Source organism: Rutilus rutilus (assembly GCF_951802725.1).
Source record: "Rutilus rutilus genome assembly, chromosome: 8".
NCBI classification, from domain to species: domain Eukaryota; kingdom Metazoa; phylum Chordata; class Actinopteri; order Cypriniformes; family Leuciscidae; genus Rutilus; species Rutilus rutilus.
The window spans coordinates 4,248,606-4,264,587 of NC_140222.1; the positions used below are offsets into that span (position 1 = coordinate 4,248,606).

The 15,982-nt window shown below is 37.9% G+C and overlaps 1 protein-coding gene across 1 annotated transcript in view; it reads left to right on the forward strand.

Moving 5' to 3' along the window:
- The first annotated feature begins 4,010 nt into the window (after positions 1-4,010).
- The window catches only part of LOC311294749 (uncharacterized protein), a 33,323-nt gene continuing 21,351 nt past the window's right edge, over positions 4,011-15,982 (forward strand). The window contains exon 1 of the mRNA XM_084415779.1: positions 4,011-4,475. Within this exon, the coding sequence (XP_084271905.1) occupies positions 4,427-4,475 (49 nt within the window). The 5' untranslated portion in view covers positions 4,011-4,426. The remainder of the gene's footprint in view (positions 4,476-15,982) is intronic.

Below are 15,982 nucleotides of genomic sequence, written 5' to 3' on the forward strand. Positions count from 1 at the left end.
TTTGCAAATATCTCTAAGGTTTTGCGAGTATCAAAAAGTGTCTTGCGGGAACACAAAAGCATTGAAATATTATTCTTTCTCCCATCATAATATCCCATTATTAGGGGCTCTATAGATTTGTGACTCTAATGAATAAAAAAATAATGTCTAGTACATTAATGCACTCCTTTCATGGAAAATTCCAGGGACATAATGGATCAAAATCAACAAAACCTTGTATATCAATTGTATGAACAAAACTCAATACTTTCTGCTATAACATCTGGGTTTTATATATATATTTTTCACTACATCATTTTTCTTTTATTGATTTATTGAGCATTTTTTTAAACTTTAATTTCAGGCCCGATGGATGAAGAAGTGAATGAAGTGGAGAAACATCAGAGAAGATCTCAGAAATCTTTCACTTGCACTCAGTGTGGAAAGAGTTTCACATACAAACATAATCTCAAGGTTCACATGAGGATTCACACTGGAGAGAAACCGTTCACATGTGATCAGTGTGGGAAGAGATTTACACATAAAGGACACCTTCAGGAACACATGAGGATTCACACTGGAGAGAAACTGCATGAATGTGATCAATGTAGCAAAACATTTTTGAGGGCTTCACACCTGAAGATCCACATGAAAGTTCATTCACAGGAGAAACCACATTCATGTTCTTTGTGTGGAAAGAGTTTTTCACATCTGCAGAATTTACAAGTTCATCAGAAAATACACACTGGTGTAAGAAATCACATGTGCTTTGAGTGTGAGAAGACTTTTATTACAGCTGATCATTTGAAAAAGCACCAGAGAATTCACACTGGAGAGAAACCTTACATGTGCTCACACTGCGACAAGAGATTCAGTCAGGCAGTAAACCTGAAATCACACGAGAGGATCCACACTGGAGAGAAACCGTATCACTGCACTGCATGTGGGAAGAGCTTCACTCATTCATCTGCTCTACACAGACATACAAAAATTCACATTAAGTAGCTTATCTTCAGTTCCAGCACTTTCAAGTGTGATGCCGCCTCTCTTTCCTATTAGTTTGTCTTAACCAGCCACAACCACAGCTGTAGCCAGTTATAAAGTCACAGAGGTCCAGACTTCAGTATATTTCCGAGGTCTATATAATAAAGGTTGTGAAGTAATTGACCCCGAACCCCCTAGTAGGAAGACTGAGAGAAAAAAGAAAGAGTGATGGAGATTTTAGCCTTCATATGTCTTGAAATGCACACATGTAGTTTCTCAGGGGAGCATGACCCCGAACCCCCTGAACTACCTCATATCTGGGACACCGGCGGTTCTAGAACTCTTCAGCCCTGGCCACAACCATCGACAGTATAAAAGAAACTTTGTCAACATTTGTCACATTAAATAGTTTATATTTAACTGTGAGATTCACATCAACTCAAAGATAAAGTTCCTTCCCAAAGAGCAATATCGCATATATACATTTGCTTAATATAATCTATATGTTTAAAAGAACAAGTGTTTTTTTTTAAACATTTTTTACTAACTGTTCTTGCTCAGGAAGCTGAAGAAGAGGCTGATTGAGATGCTTTATTATCTTGTTAGTCAATAAAGAGAGAGATCTGTCTTATTTGTTTCCAGTTTTACTTTCTTTATTTTTGTATTTTCTGCACCAAGTATTAAACATTTATTGTCCATTTTTATTGTCTGCTTCTTCTTCTTGCATCAAGAAAAAATAATTAGTTAATTCTAATGTTTTCCTGTTGTTAGTTTGATTGCTTCTATTGCTGTCCTCATTTGTAAGTCATTTTAGATAAAAGCGTCTGCTAAATGATAAAATATAAATGTATTTTATTTAACAGATTTTATAAGGAAGCAGACTGATGGAGGTAAAATGTGTGCAATGGTACTCTTGGATCTCCAAAAAGCTTTTGACAGTGAATCATTCAGTACTGTAAGATAAATTAAGTGTCATGTGTTTTTCAAAGTATGCTGATAGCCTGGTTGAACTTTTATTAAACTGGGAGAATTCAAAGTGTAGAAATGGACGGGTTTCTCTCTGAATAAACAATTATTAATAATGGAGTTCCCCAGGGAAGTGTCTTAGGCCCCCTTTTATTCCTCCTATACATAAATGATATGCAAGCAGTTTGTGACTGTAATTTGTTCTCTGCTTTACTGGTTTCAGACGAGGATGTCAGTAAAATACAAGTGATATGAGGAGTTATATAAAGTAAGAGCCTGGCTCTCTGAAAATAAACTCTTATTGCATTTAGGTAAGAAACGGGATCATGTTATGTGAGTCTAAAAGTAAACTGAACAAGGTTCCTAACCTGTCTGTCAAGGTAGGGGATTGTGTAATATCAAACAGAAATAGTGTTAATTATCTTGGCTGTGTCCTTGACAATGATTTAAGTGGTGCAAGTATGGCTATGAAAACTTTAGGTAAGGCTAATGCTAGAACAAAACTTCATGCTAGATATGTTCGTTTTCTGGGTAAACAAAATGTAAAACTACTTGCATCATGTTTAGTGCAATGTCATTTTGAGTAAGCATGCATTTCTTGGATGTTTGATCTGTTTTGTGTATGGTTGGATAAGTTACAGAAATCTCTAAATAAATTGATACGATTTTGGGTTTAAGTAGTTTGTCACATGTTGATGATCCCATTTTAGACATCTAAATAGAAATAGAAAGAACAGCATTTATTAGAAATTGAATATTTTGTAATATTAGAAATGTCTTTACTTTACTGTAACTTCTGATCAATTTAATTCATCCTTGAATAAAACTATTGATGCATTTGATTTATTTCCCCTGCCAAAAAATGAATACAATTTCTTACTGATCCCAAACTTTTGAACGGTAGTGATTAATATTACAAAAGATTTATATTTCTGTTCTTTTGAACTTTCTATCAAAGAAATGAAAGAATGTTTTTTTGAGCATCAAATCATCATATTAGAATGATTTCCGAAGGATCATGTGACACTGAAGACTGGAGTAATGATGCTAAAATTCAGCTTTGGTCACAGGAACAAATTATACTTTACTATATATTCACATATATAGGCTATATTTTTTTTAATTGTAATAACATTTCACAACATTACTTTTTTTTTTTTAATGCAGCCTTTGTGAGCAGAAGAGACTTTTAAAAACGTGCCTGATAAAAGTTGGATAAGGCCACTGGGAATGGCATCAAATACTACAGCAAACCATTTAGTAGTTACAGGGATCTTATAATGATTAAGGAATTCACAGTAAAGAGATGTTCATTATTCTTAAATAACTCTGACCAAAATTACACCGTTATTGTACCAGTTTCTGTAAAATAAAGATTTATTTTTAAACGTAATATATATATTTTTTGTTCCAAATCACAGAGTTGAGTGGAGAAAAGTTATGCTTAAAAATTCGTTTTTGATAATCTATCATTTATTTCGTCTCGCGGTGATGACGTCACCACTCTCGCCTTCGCGCGTCTCCTGAGTCTGAGGTAAACGGTTCACACGTTAAATCACGTAACTGCACTATAAAGTTTACACGGTTTACTCAACATTTTCCGGGTCTTTTCAGAAAGGTTTTCATCGTGTGTCTGTTTCTTTTCCACATACAAAACGGTAAGATGTTAGCGAACTACTTTGCCTATAGGCTACTTGTTGTTATGAAGTTATTAGGGAATCGGATTCATGTGGACAAATTACAAGGGTTGATAATGTCATCAGCGGCTGTCTTTATATTCACATTTATATTACTGTTGTTATATTTTACAGTATCATTCTTGTATTCTCTATATTCTTGTTGAATGAGTATTGATAGTCTATGGCTCATCACTATTATCAGAGCAGCTGAAAAGCCTCTTTATTTCATGTTAATAGATCCTGTTTTCTCCTCATTCATTATGCTGATGTCTTCAGATCTGTAAATTGACACATTAAGCTCATTTTATTGTCAACAGATTTGAGCAAACGACACGATCAGCTATTGTGACATCTACAAGATATAGGTAAGTTTTATAATGGCTTTTATTTCAATAATCTGTGATGAACCATGTTTCATATGCAACACAATAAACTAAAAAAAGTTGAGTTAACTCAATTGGTGCGCCATTTGTTTCTTGCAAATCTGTAAATATATTTTATGTTTTAATCTTTTTTTTTTGTCTTAATTTTTTTATGATGTGACTGACCATAAATACTTAAAGTGGGTGGGTGGACTATTTTTTTTATCTTACTCAGTACGTTAAGTGATTTCTTCTTGATTTTGTCGGATCTGCTCCTCCTCCTCCAGTGAAGCTCCTCCTCATTCTGGTAAGCTCCTCCTTCAGTGAAGCTCCTCCCACTGCAATTCACCAATAAATGCTGGAATATTCCCATCAGCTACAAGTGAAGACGAGCATCAAACCATCAGGAAGAGCTGAAATCTGCAGAGACAGAGTTTATTGAAGGACAGTGAGAACATGAGAGATCCAGAACACTGTAGAATGAAACACACTGAAGAACAAAGAGGTTGGTGTTTATTCCTGATTCTTCATTAGTGAGGCTGAAGAACATTAAAGGGCACCTATTATGTTATTTTGAAATTTACCTTTAATGTATTGTGTAACATAGATCTAAGTGAACAAAAACATCCTGCAAAGTTTTATATATGAAAGTTCACCGTAAAAAAAGTTATTGTCTCTCAAAAGTAGGAGTCGACTCTTGAGTCAATTTAATGAATCGTTTTTCCAATGAGTCATTTTCCTTTTCGTTGTGACGTCAAGACGAAAAATGATCAAATTGGCCGCGCCCACTCATTGCGCGCGCAGACACCTGGGAAAACTTGAAAACATCATGTCGACAACAAGACGCTGTGTTCTGAAGTGCGAATCAAAAGCGACCTTTTTTTCCACTGCTCAGGGACGAGCATGTGAAGAATCAGTGGCTAGAGTTTATATTTACAACTATACCACACAAGTATAGCCCGAACCTTGTGCTGTGTTCGTGTCATTTCAATGACGATTGCTTTACAAACATAAATGCTTTCAAGTGTGGATTCGCGAGCCGGTTGCTACTGAAGGAAGGTTCAGTACCAAGCTTCCTCCTCCGAATCACAGCCTGTAAGTATTATTAATAATTGTTGCTTTTATGTATTCTGTAGCATGCTCAATAAGTATTTGTGTGTTGCAGAGATGGGGGGACTCGAGTCACATGACTTGACTCGAGTCAGACTCGAGTCGCAAATTTAAGGACTTGAGACTTGCTTGACTAAATTAAGAAAATGACTCGACTTGACTTTGACTTGAGATCCAATGACTCGAGACTTGACTTGACTTGAACTGTATGACTCGAGAATGACTTGATATACATTTTTATATAAATCATCGCAACATCAATTGATGAACAAAATGAAAGCAACGGAACCATTGACGCCGGTCATCAGATTCTGCGCGATTGCGTGACGCTGCACAAGCCCAGAAAAAAACTCATCGCGGTGAGCGCGCGCTTAATACAAAAACATCTCAAGGCCAGCATCGTTTCTTTTTGGATATAAAGACTAAAATTGACAATATTCATACAAGAAGATTTGCTGTACGCATAATAACTGGCAAGGGATATCGGACGACCATCACAACCTCGAACAGTCGAACTTCATTCACCACGTCTAAAAGTAAGCTATGGCTTGTTGAACCTGTTTGTTAATTTGACTTTCTTTAAAGCTAAATATTTTAATCTAGAGAGAATATTGGTCAAAACAGCATGCCTCTTTATACACAATTATGTTTTCAAATGTAGCTTAATGTTGTCAATATTCAAATGATAATTAATGATGGCATATGTTTTGTATAACATTTGCCACATTTCTTTCCAATCAGGCTTTAAAGCCAAATATGTCGTTCTTTCCAATGACAAAAAGCAACATAAAAAATGTTAATGTTTTGTCGGGGCAAAATGCCAGCAGAATTAATATGCACCCAAAATTCAAAATGTGGTGGAAAAATTGCCATAGTATGAGTTATTTTTATAATTAGCCTAGGCGGATTTAACTTAATATATATAACTTATATAAAGGGGATGCCAGTTTGAAGAATACCATTTGGTGGCATACTTTTTGTGAATTGTTTTAATACCTTTTAATGATCTTCTGCAATGTTTGAGGCATATTTATTTTTTCATGATTGAATGTGATTGAATGCCTAATTTCAGTTACATTTACATTTTAGGTTTAGTTTGAATTTTTTTTTTATTATAATTTTTTTTTATTTTTTTTATTGTAGTAACCACTCAGCTGTATGTGGAAATGCATATAAAAAAAATAATAAAAAATTTTTTTGCTAATAAAACCATAGTCCACAACTTCTGTAGTTTTAACTTATTTTAATATATAAATTCAGTGAAATCATCAAAGGTTTGTATGACTTGCCAGTGACTTGTGACCCAAGCTACGACTTGACTTGACTTGCTTGACATAAAGCAGTGACTTGACTTGACTTGCTTTTCTCAAAATTGACTTGGACTTGCTTGAGACTTGAAGGTTAAAGACTTGAGACTTGCTTGTGACTTACACATGTGTGACTTACTCCCACCTCTGGTGTGTTGTGTAAGTTACGCTCAGCGCAGCTTCTAGGTCTCCAATGTCAATTTTTTGGAAATATCATATGTGAAATGTCTGTCGTTGTTATTGGAGTTCTCATAAAGAATAGAGCAATACCTTGTAGTACTGCAGTGCTTTATCAATGTGTTTATGCGTTGGGCTAACGCAAACAATAACTGGGTTCATCTGACCAATCACCGCAGATTAGCATGACGCAGAGGAGGGGTTTGGAAAAATTAGTTGTTGAACGAATCATTTTGGAGTCGGTGAGCAAATCAGGTAAAAAATAAATGCATATTATAAGACAACAAAATAGTTTTTTGTCATTGCATGCATGTAAAACTGTTGCTGGGGACTCCCAAAAGGCCCTTTAAGGTTATAAAGCAGTTTATCAAATTTAGATCTGTTAAAGTAGGACAAATCTAGTGTTTAGATATAATTAAAGCAGAAATATGAACCTAGTGCAAATCTTTTTTTTAAACAAGGATGTTTGTCATCTGTAGGGCTGGAACTGAATATTCGTTCGGTGGGTTGGTATTCGATTTGAAAATTTGACATTCGAATATTCTTCTTTTTTTTTTGCACACCTGGGATCCCCCGCGAAACAGTTCTCATTCGTGCTTGAATAAGGCCGGCGACACACTGGCTGCGTGGCGTGAGCGTTTTTATTTCGGCTCCCATGTTAACAGCAGGGTTCCCGCGGGGTCTTAAAAAGTCTTAAATTCTGAACTTTAAATTTAAGGCCTTAAAACGTCTTAAAAACAGCCAGATTTTCATCCGCGGTCTTAAATTTCATTTAGTCAGGTCTTAAAAAAGATTTTACCCTCGTTCATTTCCAGAAACGCTGGCCGCAGAAAGTTATTACAAAGTAGCAAAAAAGTATCGAAGTCGCTCGCCAAGAGGCAGGTCACATATCGCGTCTTTTTCGCGCTCAAGTTCATTCAAATGTAGGCGCGCGGTAAGCATGCTTATAATTGAAGCGACGCGCACGTTTTTTTCCAGGCGCAGCGACATGAAAAAAGACATGAAGGATGCGGGTGCACCCAAACACTACGGGTGTTTTTCTCTTCTCCGTAAATAAATCTTGTAACAGAGCTACAGCAAGGGTTTTTCGGCGGTGGAAATCCATTAGCCACTAAAACTTTTTTGTCATTGTGGAGAGCGCAGTGCACGGTTGCATAGCAACGACAGACGCCACGGGAAAGTCGGACCGAATTTTACTATTAATAATAAAAGATAAGCTAAACTGTATTGTAAATGTCAGTAAATCATTTTTAATAAAAAGAATGAGTCAAAAAAGATAAATTAAAGTCTGAAATATGTGAGGTTTATCTTTTTATAAAAACCTTTTTTGTCAACTTTATTTGAACTTTTGAAATCTGGCTATCATTTTTAATCGTATTATTTTAATGTTTATGTTAGTGTGTATTGATGCTAATTTTATTTGTTATTTGCTGTTTTTCGACATAAAACTTGGTGAATTGATTTCATTGTAGTATTAGTACTTTTTGAACAGGATTCTGTGATAACAGTGGTAATTTTTGGCACTATAATAATTAAATGAAATGTTCATGCCATTTCATCTCTAGTTATGATCAACTAAAATCAACTAATTATGTGTTTTTTACAGTAGGCCTATAATATGCAAAGTACAATTTTCTATAAAAAATATTATATCTGATTCTATTCTTTTCTCTGACACGCGTTGTTGGGTCTGGAAGGTTACTAATGTGATTGCTTTATCTGTAAATTAAGTTAATGCTTTTTCAATTACTGAATTCATTGAAATAAAATGAATTCTTTGATTTGAATATTATTTGGTAATGCGTCGTGTAGGTCTTAAATTTCAATCTTTATGGTCTTAAAATGTCTTAAAAAGGTCTTAAATTTGACTAACTGAAACCTGCAGGAACCCTTTAACAGGTTGGAGTTTGCACACTGCCTGCGTGAGACACGTGACTCAGGCGCGGCTCGAGCCACGCGGAAAACGCGTGCATGCTAGAAATTGAACCGACGCCTAACCCCTCATTTACACTGCGCACGTCTGCGGCGCATTACGGCTGCGACACGGCTAGCGGAGCTGATCGCGCCCATTCTAGTCAATGCTTGTGTTTACACCGGCCGCGCCGCGTTTCAGAAGCTTTCCAGAAGCAGCTCTCCGCGCCGCTTCGCTAAATATAAGCGCCTAGTCTATTTTTTGACGTACGCGCGTCCAAGTCGCACCGAAAAAAAAAAAAAAAAAAAACACGTAAATTTCAAAATAAACACCCTGTGCAGACTCCCAAACGTATTGCACGTATATTGGCAATATATCCTTGGTAGGAGACCAGAAATCTTCATTCTGGAAGTTGAAAAACACACAGTGTTATATGACACCACAAATGACGTGGTCTCACGCATCCTGTCGCTCCGCTTCTGATATGCTCCCGGTGTGAAGCCGCCTTTCCAATGGTAAAATGAATGATTTTAATGAATGTAATGCATGCATGAATATATCCACACAAAACGAATGACCCTCAATACATCTAATATAAAAAACAGTCGATTTTATAGAGCTAATCAATATAAATATTGATTTAATAATGATACAAATATTTTTTCAGCCATAATTATTAATTACGGTCATTTTGCAGGAATAGCGTTTACATTAAAGTATTAAAATTTTGGTAATTCTAGCTTCACGCTCATAGTTTTGATTAGAATACCTCACATCCGGTGGACCGGTCGCATACGGTCTAGCCGCAGAAGTTCAGATATTTCAACGCATCCGAAGCTCAAATCGGAACCGAAATCTCCGCATACGCATATGATCGGAACTCCCCGCAGCTCCCGTACGACTCTCCATTGGAAATGAATGACTTCCGGTCCGACGTTTGTCGTTTGCAGTGGAAAGGCGGCTTGAGTTGGCACCGCGTGGAGGACGGAATAAAACCTTGTCGCAGCCGTAATGCGCCGCAGGCGTGTGCAGTGTAAATGAGGGGTAAGTGTTCCAGCAACGGGAGTGTTCTCTGGCTAGAGCGCAGAACAGCGGAGTGTGTGTGGACCGAAGTGCATGCCTGAGCTTGTGTTTTGGGTTAAGCTGCATTGCTTTGACATTGTGGAAAATAGAATAATAGAAACAAAATGTATTAGCCTTTTTACCTGTTATTGTCAATCTAAATTAATCACGTTTTTCTTTATTTAAATTTAGATTTTCTTTATTTAAATTTCATTTTTTCTTTATTTTAATTTAGTTTTTTCTTTATTTTAATTTAGTTTTTCTTTATTTAATTTTTTTTTTTTTTTTTTTTTAAATCTACCCTTTACTGTGTCAGTCATTTCTAAGTCAGAAAAATATTAGACTACCTTATTAAAAGTATTGCTTAAAGGCACACCATGTAACTTTTCAACCTTCATAATATATTTCCAAGACCCTTGTGATGGTACATCGACTTACAATAGGTTGAATGACACGTCTGCCACAGCCTGACGGGGTCTGTATCGCTTTTACTGGCACTATGTAACTTCGGGGTTCGGGTAGTAACCCGAGCACAAAAAGAACTACAAAGTTCGACTGCTTTACGGCATACGTCACTTCCCCCACCACTTCCTCAAATCTGGACGTGAGAGGCCAACCAGCGTTTGTTTTCGGCTTTCGTGCGTATGTTTCTGTCATGGGGGCTGTTTACACCTGGCCACTTCATGCGTTTTCTCAGATCGGATAGCTATCTGATCGTGAAAAGACCAGGTGTAAATGCCCTCCGAAACGCATTCAAGACGGATTTGAATCCGATCGCTCAAACCACTTCAGGAGGAGATCTGAGACGCATTCCAGACGAAACTGGACAAGTGTAAATGCATCTGGTTGTTGAAACCACATATGTAAATTGTACTCCTCCCAAAAATGCTAAAAAAATTAACGTGTGAGAGCGTGTTATAGGCTATATGTAATGTAATAGCCAGATATGACGACGCTACTGGAACACGCATCACCGCAGATGAGCAACTGAGCATCTATTCAAGCCAACGTGCAAACTATTGCAAATCAAAGTGAAAGTAAGTCGCAGACGCTTAACACACAATCATCATCATTAAAAGTAAAGAAACGAAATGATCTCACCAGGGCTCTTACTGCTCTCTCTTATTGCGGTCTTTGATTTAGAAATTTTAGCTGATGATCAATAAAATGCAGCTCATATCTGTTGCTTTCGGTGACGTGCGCTCCATTAAATCTGCATATAGCGCGAGAATTAAAGATCGGATTTAAATCCGTTTCGCAAAAACACATTTATGTGACCAGGTGTAGATGGAATCGTTTTGATAAATCAGATATCTATCCGATCTGAGAAAACGCATGAAGTGGCCAGTAAATAAATCTCTTATTTGTAAACTTGTTTGCATTCTATGTGGTGTGTTGTTGCGCTTGCTTGTAGTAGCCTATGTCATTTTTTTACGATGCTGTTCATTCATCCATTGCTGATAATTAGACCAGTCCAATAATTTCCACATGTCTAGCTAGCTTTCGATTATCAGAGCTGTTAACAGACTTGCTAACAAACACTCGTTTCTCTTACATGTTTTTTGCGTTATGTTTTATTGCCTAGCTTGCCTCACGAACTAGTTTGCCAGCTGAACTCAGGTGTTGTGAGGTGTATTTATCACATAGTCCTGAGGGATATCAGACTAGAGGTCTGCGCGGGACTGTTTTTTAAGTCCCGCTCCCGCCCGCTCCCGCTGGGGTTATATCACGCACCCACCCGTTCCCGCTATATATACACTATTTGTTCACCCGCTGTCTGCTTAGAATAATTTTCTTCCCGACCCGACCATCCCGCTTAATATAGATCTCGCAGAATTTCACATGTACATTTTCACAGAGAAAATAAAAATGTAGTCTGCACAAACATTGTTTTTATTATTATTTTATTCGCCTTGTCAATATACAAAATTTAACATCTGCAGACAAGTAGGGGAAAAATTGTCGCAGCGAAAAAAAAAAGAAGTGTAGGCTATTATTTTTATTCGTAGCCTACTTGTGACTGCTGAACGGGAACACTTTTAGGCATTTTATCACAATGCGCAAGCCGCAAAGGGTATTTTTTTTTCCCCATCTGCGTCTATGATGCATGAAAAAGACTCCCATACATTAGACTTGCCTGACGTGGGTTTCTTAGCAGTAAACTGACCATTGTCCAGTCCAAGTTGAACGTCCTTCAAGGACAGCGCATTCACTTTGCTCTGCCATTTTTTTCTTTTGAGGGCCGTTTATCACATACAGTCTGCCCTGAGGAGTCGGACCGTTATGCACATGCTGCGCGCGCGCACAGATCCAGCAAATACAATCAATGCATGACAGAAAGAACCGTTACTGGTCCGTGCGTGTAGCGCATGCATAACGGTCCTGAGTGCAGGGCAGACTGTAGCCTATACCGGGTGGTCGATAAGATTAAGATTAGGTAAAGCGAAGATATGCTGTTCTGAAAGAACGTCGGGAACGTGATATTGAATGACCCAGCCTTTCTCAAACTTTTTTCAGTCAGGGCACCTTTCAAAAGTGCATAAAATCTCAAGGCACCCCAGTGTAAAATATAATTTAAAAACACTGCATAACCCAAATGTAAATGCAAATGTTATATATATATATTTATCTAAAATGAATTTACAATTTTATTAATCCGTTCATCTGTTTAACCCTTTCACACGTAAATTTAAAATATTCTGGCTGACCCCCCAGCGTGAGTTTTTCAAGGTGACCGTTATTTAGAATGTGTCACTTTATGGTTTCCATGGTGACGCGTCATTGCTTGTCACGTGACACACCGCAGCAACAACAGAGCTGAATGAATGATGATCTGCTTTTATGTCATTTTTCCTTTTTTATTCAAAATATTCACAAATTTGTTAGATATGGTATGAAATATCTGATATTCCGATTGTCAAATATATGCAAGTGGAAGTGTTTTGTTTTTTGAACACCATTATAACGATCGCGTTAGTCGAGGTGTATGCGCGATGGGCGCCGCCATGTTAGTTTGTGCCGCAGATGCAGTTCAGAGAATCAAATCTGTTGGATTTACAACAAGTGAATTCATCCACTTCTCCCGAAATACATAAAATTAAGTGGCAGGTGAACTGGGAGAAGAATAGAGCAAACTTTAAAGTTACTTACACAATGTGTATCTGATATGAATAAAACTAATTATAATGGAAAGGATTATTATTGCCTCTTCGTTTGACATCGGTGTGTATTTTACAAACTCTAAATGTATTGTTTTTTTAGTACTTATGTCTGAAACCTAAAACAAACATTATGTGGATGAAAACACTGAAAAGTTGTGATATATGACAGCTGAGCGCGCCTCTGGCTCAGCTCCAGCCAACGAGCGAAAGCACATTTGAATTTAGCAGTTGATCACGTCATGCACTGACCGTTCTAATCACACCGGTGCTCCAGGGACCAGCCTAGACTGATCACACCGGTGTGAGCGTACGTGCGAAAGGGTTAAAAAGAAGAAAAATGTATTTATGTAAATTATTGTGTTTTTTTTTATTTTTTTGCCTACGTAATTTTTTGGCGGCACCCCTGACACAGTCAGGGGGCACCCCAGTGTGCCGCGGCACCCACTTTGAGAAAGGCTGGAATGACCGACCGCTCCCGTTCAAATTACACCAGAGTTACCGACCGCTACCGTTTTTTAGTCGGAAATTTAATCCCGCGGCGCAAAATATCTGGTCGGGTCCCGCGGGACAGCTGCGGGAATGCAGACCTCTACATCAGACGACGCTGTTGAAGTTGATTCCTGCGATTATCATGAGAACAGTTTTCAATATCTCACATAATTATCAGGACATAAATAAGCCTAACGTCTTCGGAGTCTATCTGTGCCTGTTCCATGCCCGACGCAGGTACCGGTGTGCAGGTTGGGAGGTTGGGAGGTGGGGGGGTAGGGAGGTATTTACGACAGTGCAAGTATTCCACAGCGACTTTAGGGGTTGCTGTTTGACAAAAACACAATTTCTACACAGTGTGCCTTTAAGTTAACAGACCTGTGTGTGTGTTTTTTATATCAGTAGTGCAGTGTCTGTTCTCGGATCATAAGCCCTGCCCGCTCGCGCTGTTCTGTAGTTTACTAAAAGTTTATTAATTCTGTGTTGCGTCTCGCGTGTCCATCTATATTGCACTAAATGCGACACTGCACTCCCTTGTGAAGTCGATTGGATGAAGGGTTCTCGAAATAATCAAAATGCAAACGGACAACCAGACACATAGAGATTCCTGCCTTTATTAGAGAGAAGAATATGTTCATCCCCCTCTTCCCGAAGCTTCGAATATTCGATGTTCATTATTACCGAAGCTTCGAAGCTCAAAAAATGGTATTCGGACCAGCCCGAACCCGAATTAGTTATCTGTAAGTCAATATATGTATTATCTGAGCATTTGTTTCTGTTTATTTTACATCTGGTTCACAATTACTGCAACCATGTTACCAAAATTATGGATATGTCTTAATACAGTTTTTGCGCATTCAAAAATATTGTTATTATCTTGTTAAAACACCAACATTTAAAAACAATGATCAAATAAATAGACTTTGCTACACGTGGTTTAGTTTGTGAAAAAAACAGGGAGTGTTAAAATTCTAGCATTATTGCATTTTTAAAATTTTAATATTTTAGGTAGTTGCATAATTTATGAAATATTTAATAGTTCTCACTACAAAAATGTGATTTATTCAGAGCCCCTAAAGGGACATGGTGATGGAAAAACTATATTTCATTGTTTCTGCGTTCTTTAGGGTTGCAAATGAACAAAGACGTTTGCTTTCCTGCTCCAACCCCCTCTTTCTTACCACAAGGGCCATTAGTGATCCGTAAAGAAGTGCTGATAGTGATAAAGGTCTGTCGGCCAAGATGTGTGTGTACATCTGAGGTTTGCTAAATGTCACACCTTCAGTACGATGTGGGAAAGCTGTAATCTGCTGATTGGTCAGTTTAAATGTCTCACATTTGGTTTCAATCACATGTTCAAAAGGATTAAAGAAGATTGTGAGGCTTTGTCTACAGCTGGTGTTAAGATGCGTTTTGATTGATTGGATTAGAAGTAGACGAGGGAGACACATTCCCATTTACACCTGGTGTTTTAATCTCTTTTGTCTACTTTCAACCACTTCTGTCCTGAGTTCTTCAAGGGGAGGGACTGTGGGCCGGCAAATATATGGGCTTTCTCAATTCTTTCAATCTAATGGACAAAATAAGATCACACAATTTGCATGTGAACGCAAATGGAGATTAACAGAATACAGCTTTGGTTTCTGCTCTGATATCTGCAAATCCACATCAAGCACAACGTTTTTCATCTTCAAATCAAACTTGGGTCTTCAGCCGTCAGAGTTAAAATCTTGTCTGGCTAGCGCGCTTCTCATAATGTTTAGCCGATCAGTAGATGGAGATTAGACGGTCTTTTGTTGCTGTTTGAACACACCCAACCACATGAGCGTCTACACTACGAAAGCAATCCCGATTAATGCGTTTCCGACTACCTCTGGAAGTGGTCAAAAGTGGACAAGCTCAAAGCGTTTTAGAGGCGTTTACTCCAGTGTTTTGCTATTCTAACTACTAGGGCTGGGACAATAAATTGATGCATCGTGAATCGAGAAATGATTCCTGATCGATTCTGAGATTTTCCGAATGCATCGCGATTCTCTCTCGAATCGATTCTAAGCTTAGTTTTTAACAGCCGATGTCACTGCGTGCTTTAGAAACAGCCGTACTCTGCTTGCTTCCATGGCTCACACACAACGCTTGAACCTTCTATAAAATAATCATTCATAAACTTCGAAAAGGTTGAAGTGAATTACAAGGGTGTTTGCAGTGGGCCGTTTACATTAATCTTGCGTCATAAAAGCATTCTGAGGAGCGAGTACATTCTCAGACTCGCATGATCGCTCTTCTTCGTGAGCATTTAAGCATGCTGTTAAAAACTAGCCTACAGCGCCATCTGCTGTTAAAAACTAGCCTACAGCGCCATCTGCTGTTAAAAACTAGCTCAGAGCCACAGCCCAGACATTGAATCATTGGGCTGATTGGATTAGCACATAAGCGTTTGAATGGTTATGCTGATTGGATTGAGACTGGAAACATGCTGGAGTCGGGCGGGTTCCTTAACCTGTATACTTAATTTGCATGCTTTGTTCAACCTCAATGTAAATCCCTCCCCCTAAATGTCTATAAATTTGCAAGGCAACTGTCTTGAGTTAGACTTGGAAGAACACTACAGACGACACACAGCGAAGATCCCAATAAATAACTTCTGCTTATCCCAACGTCTCCTGGTCTTGCGTTGATGAAAGAAAACTTTCCAACAGGGCTTTATAGATGCATGCCTATAATGAATAAAGAATATATTTTACAACAGTTCTTTCTGGTTCCTCAAATCTGGGAGCCTTTTCCAGCCGTGCAATAT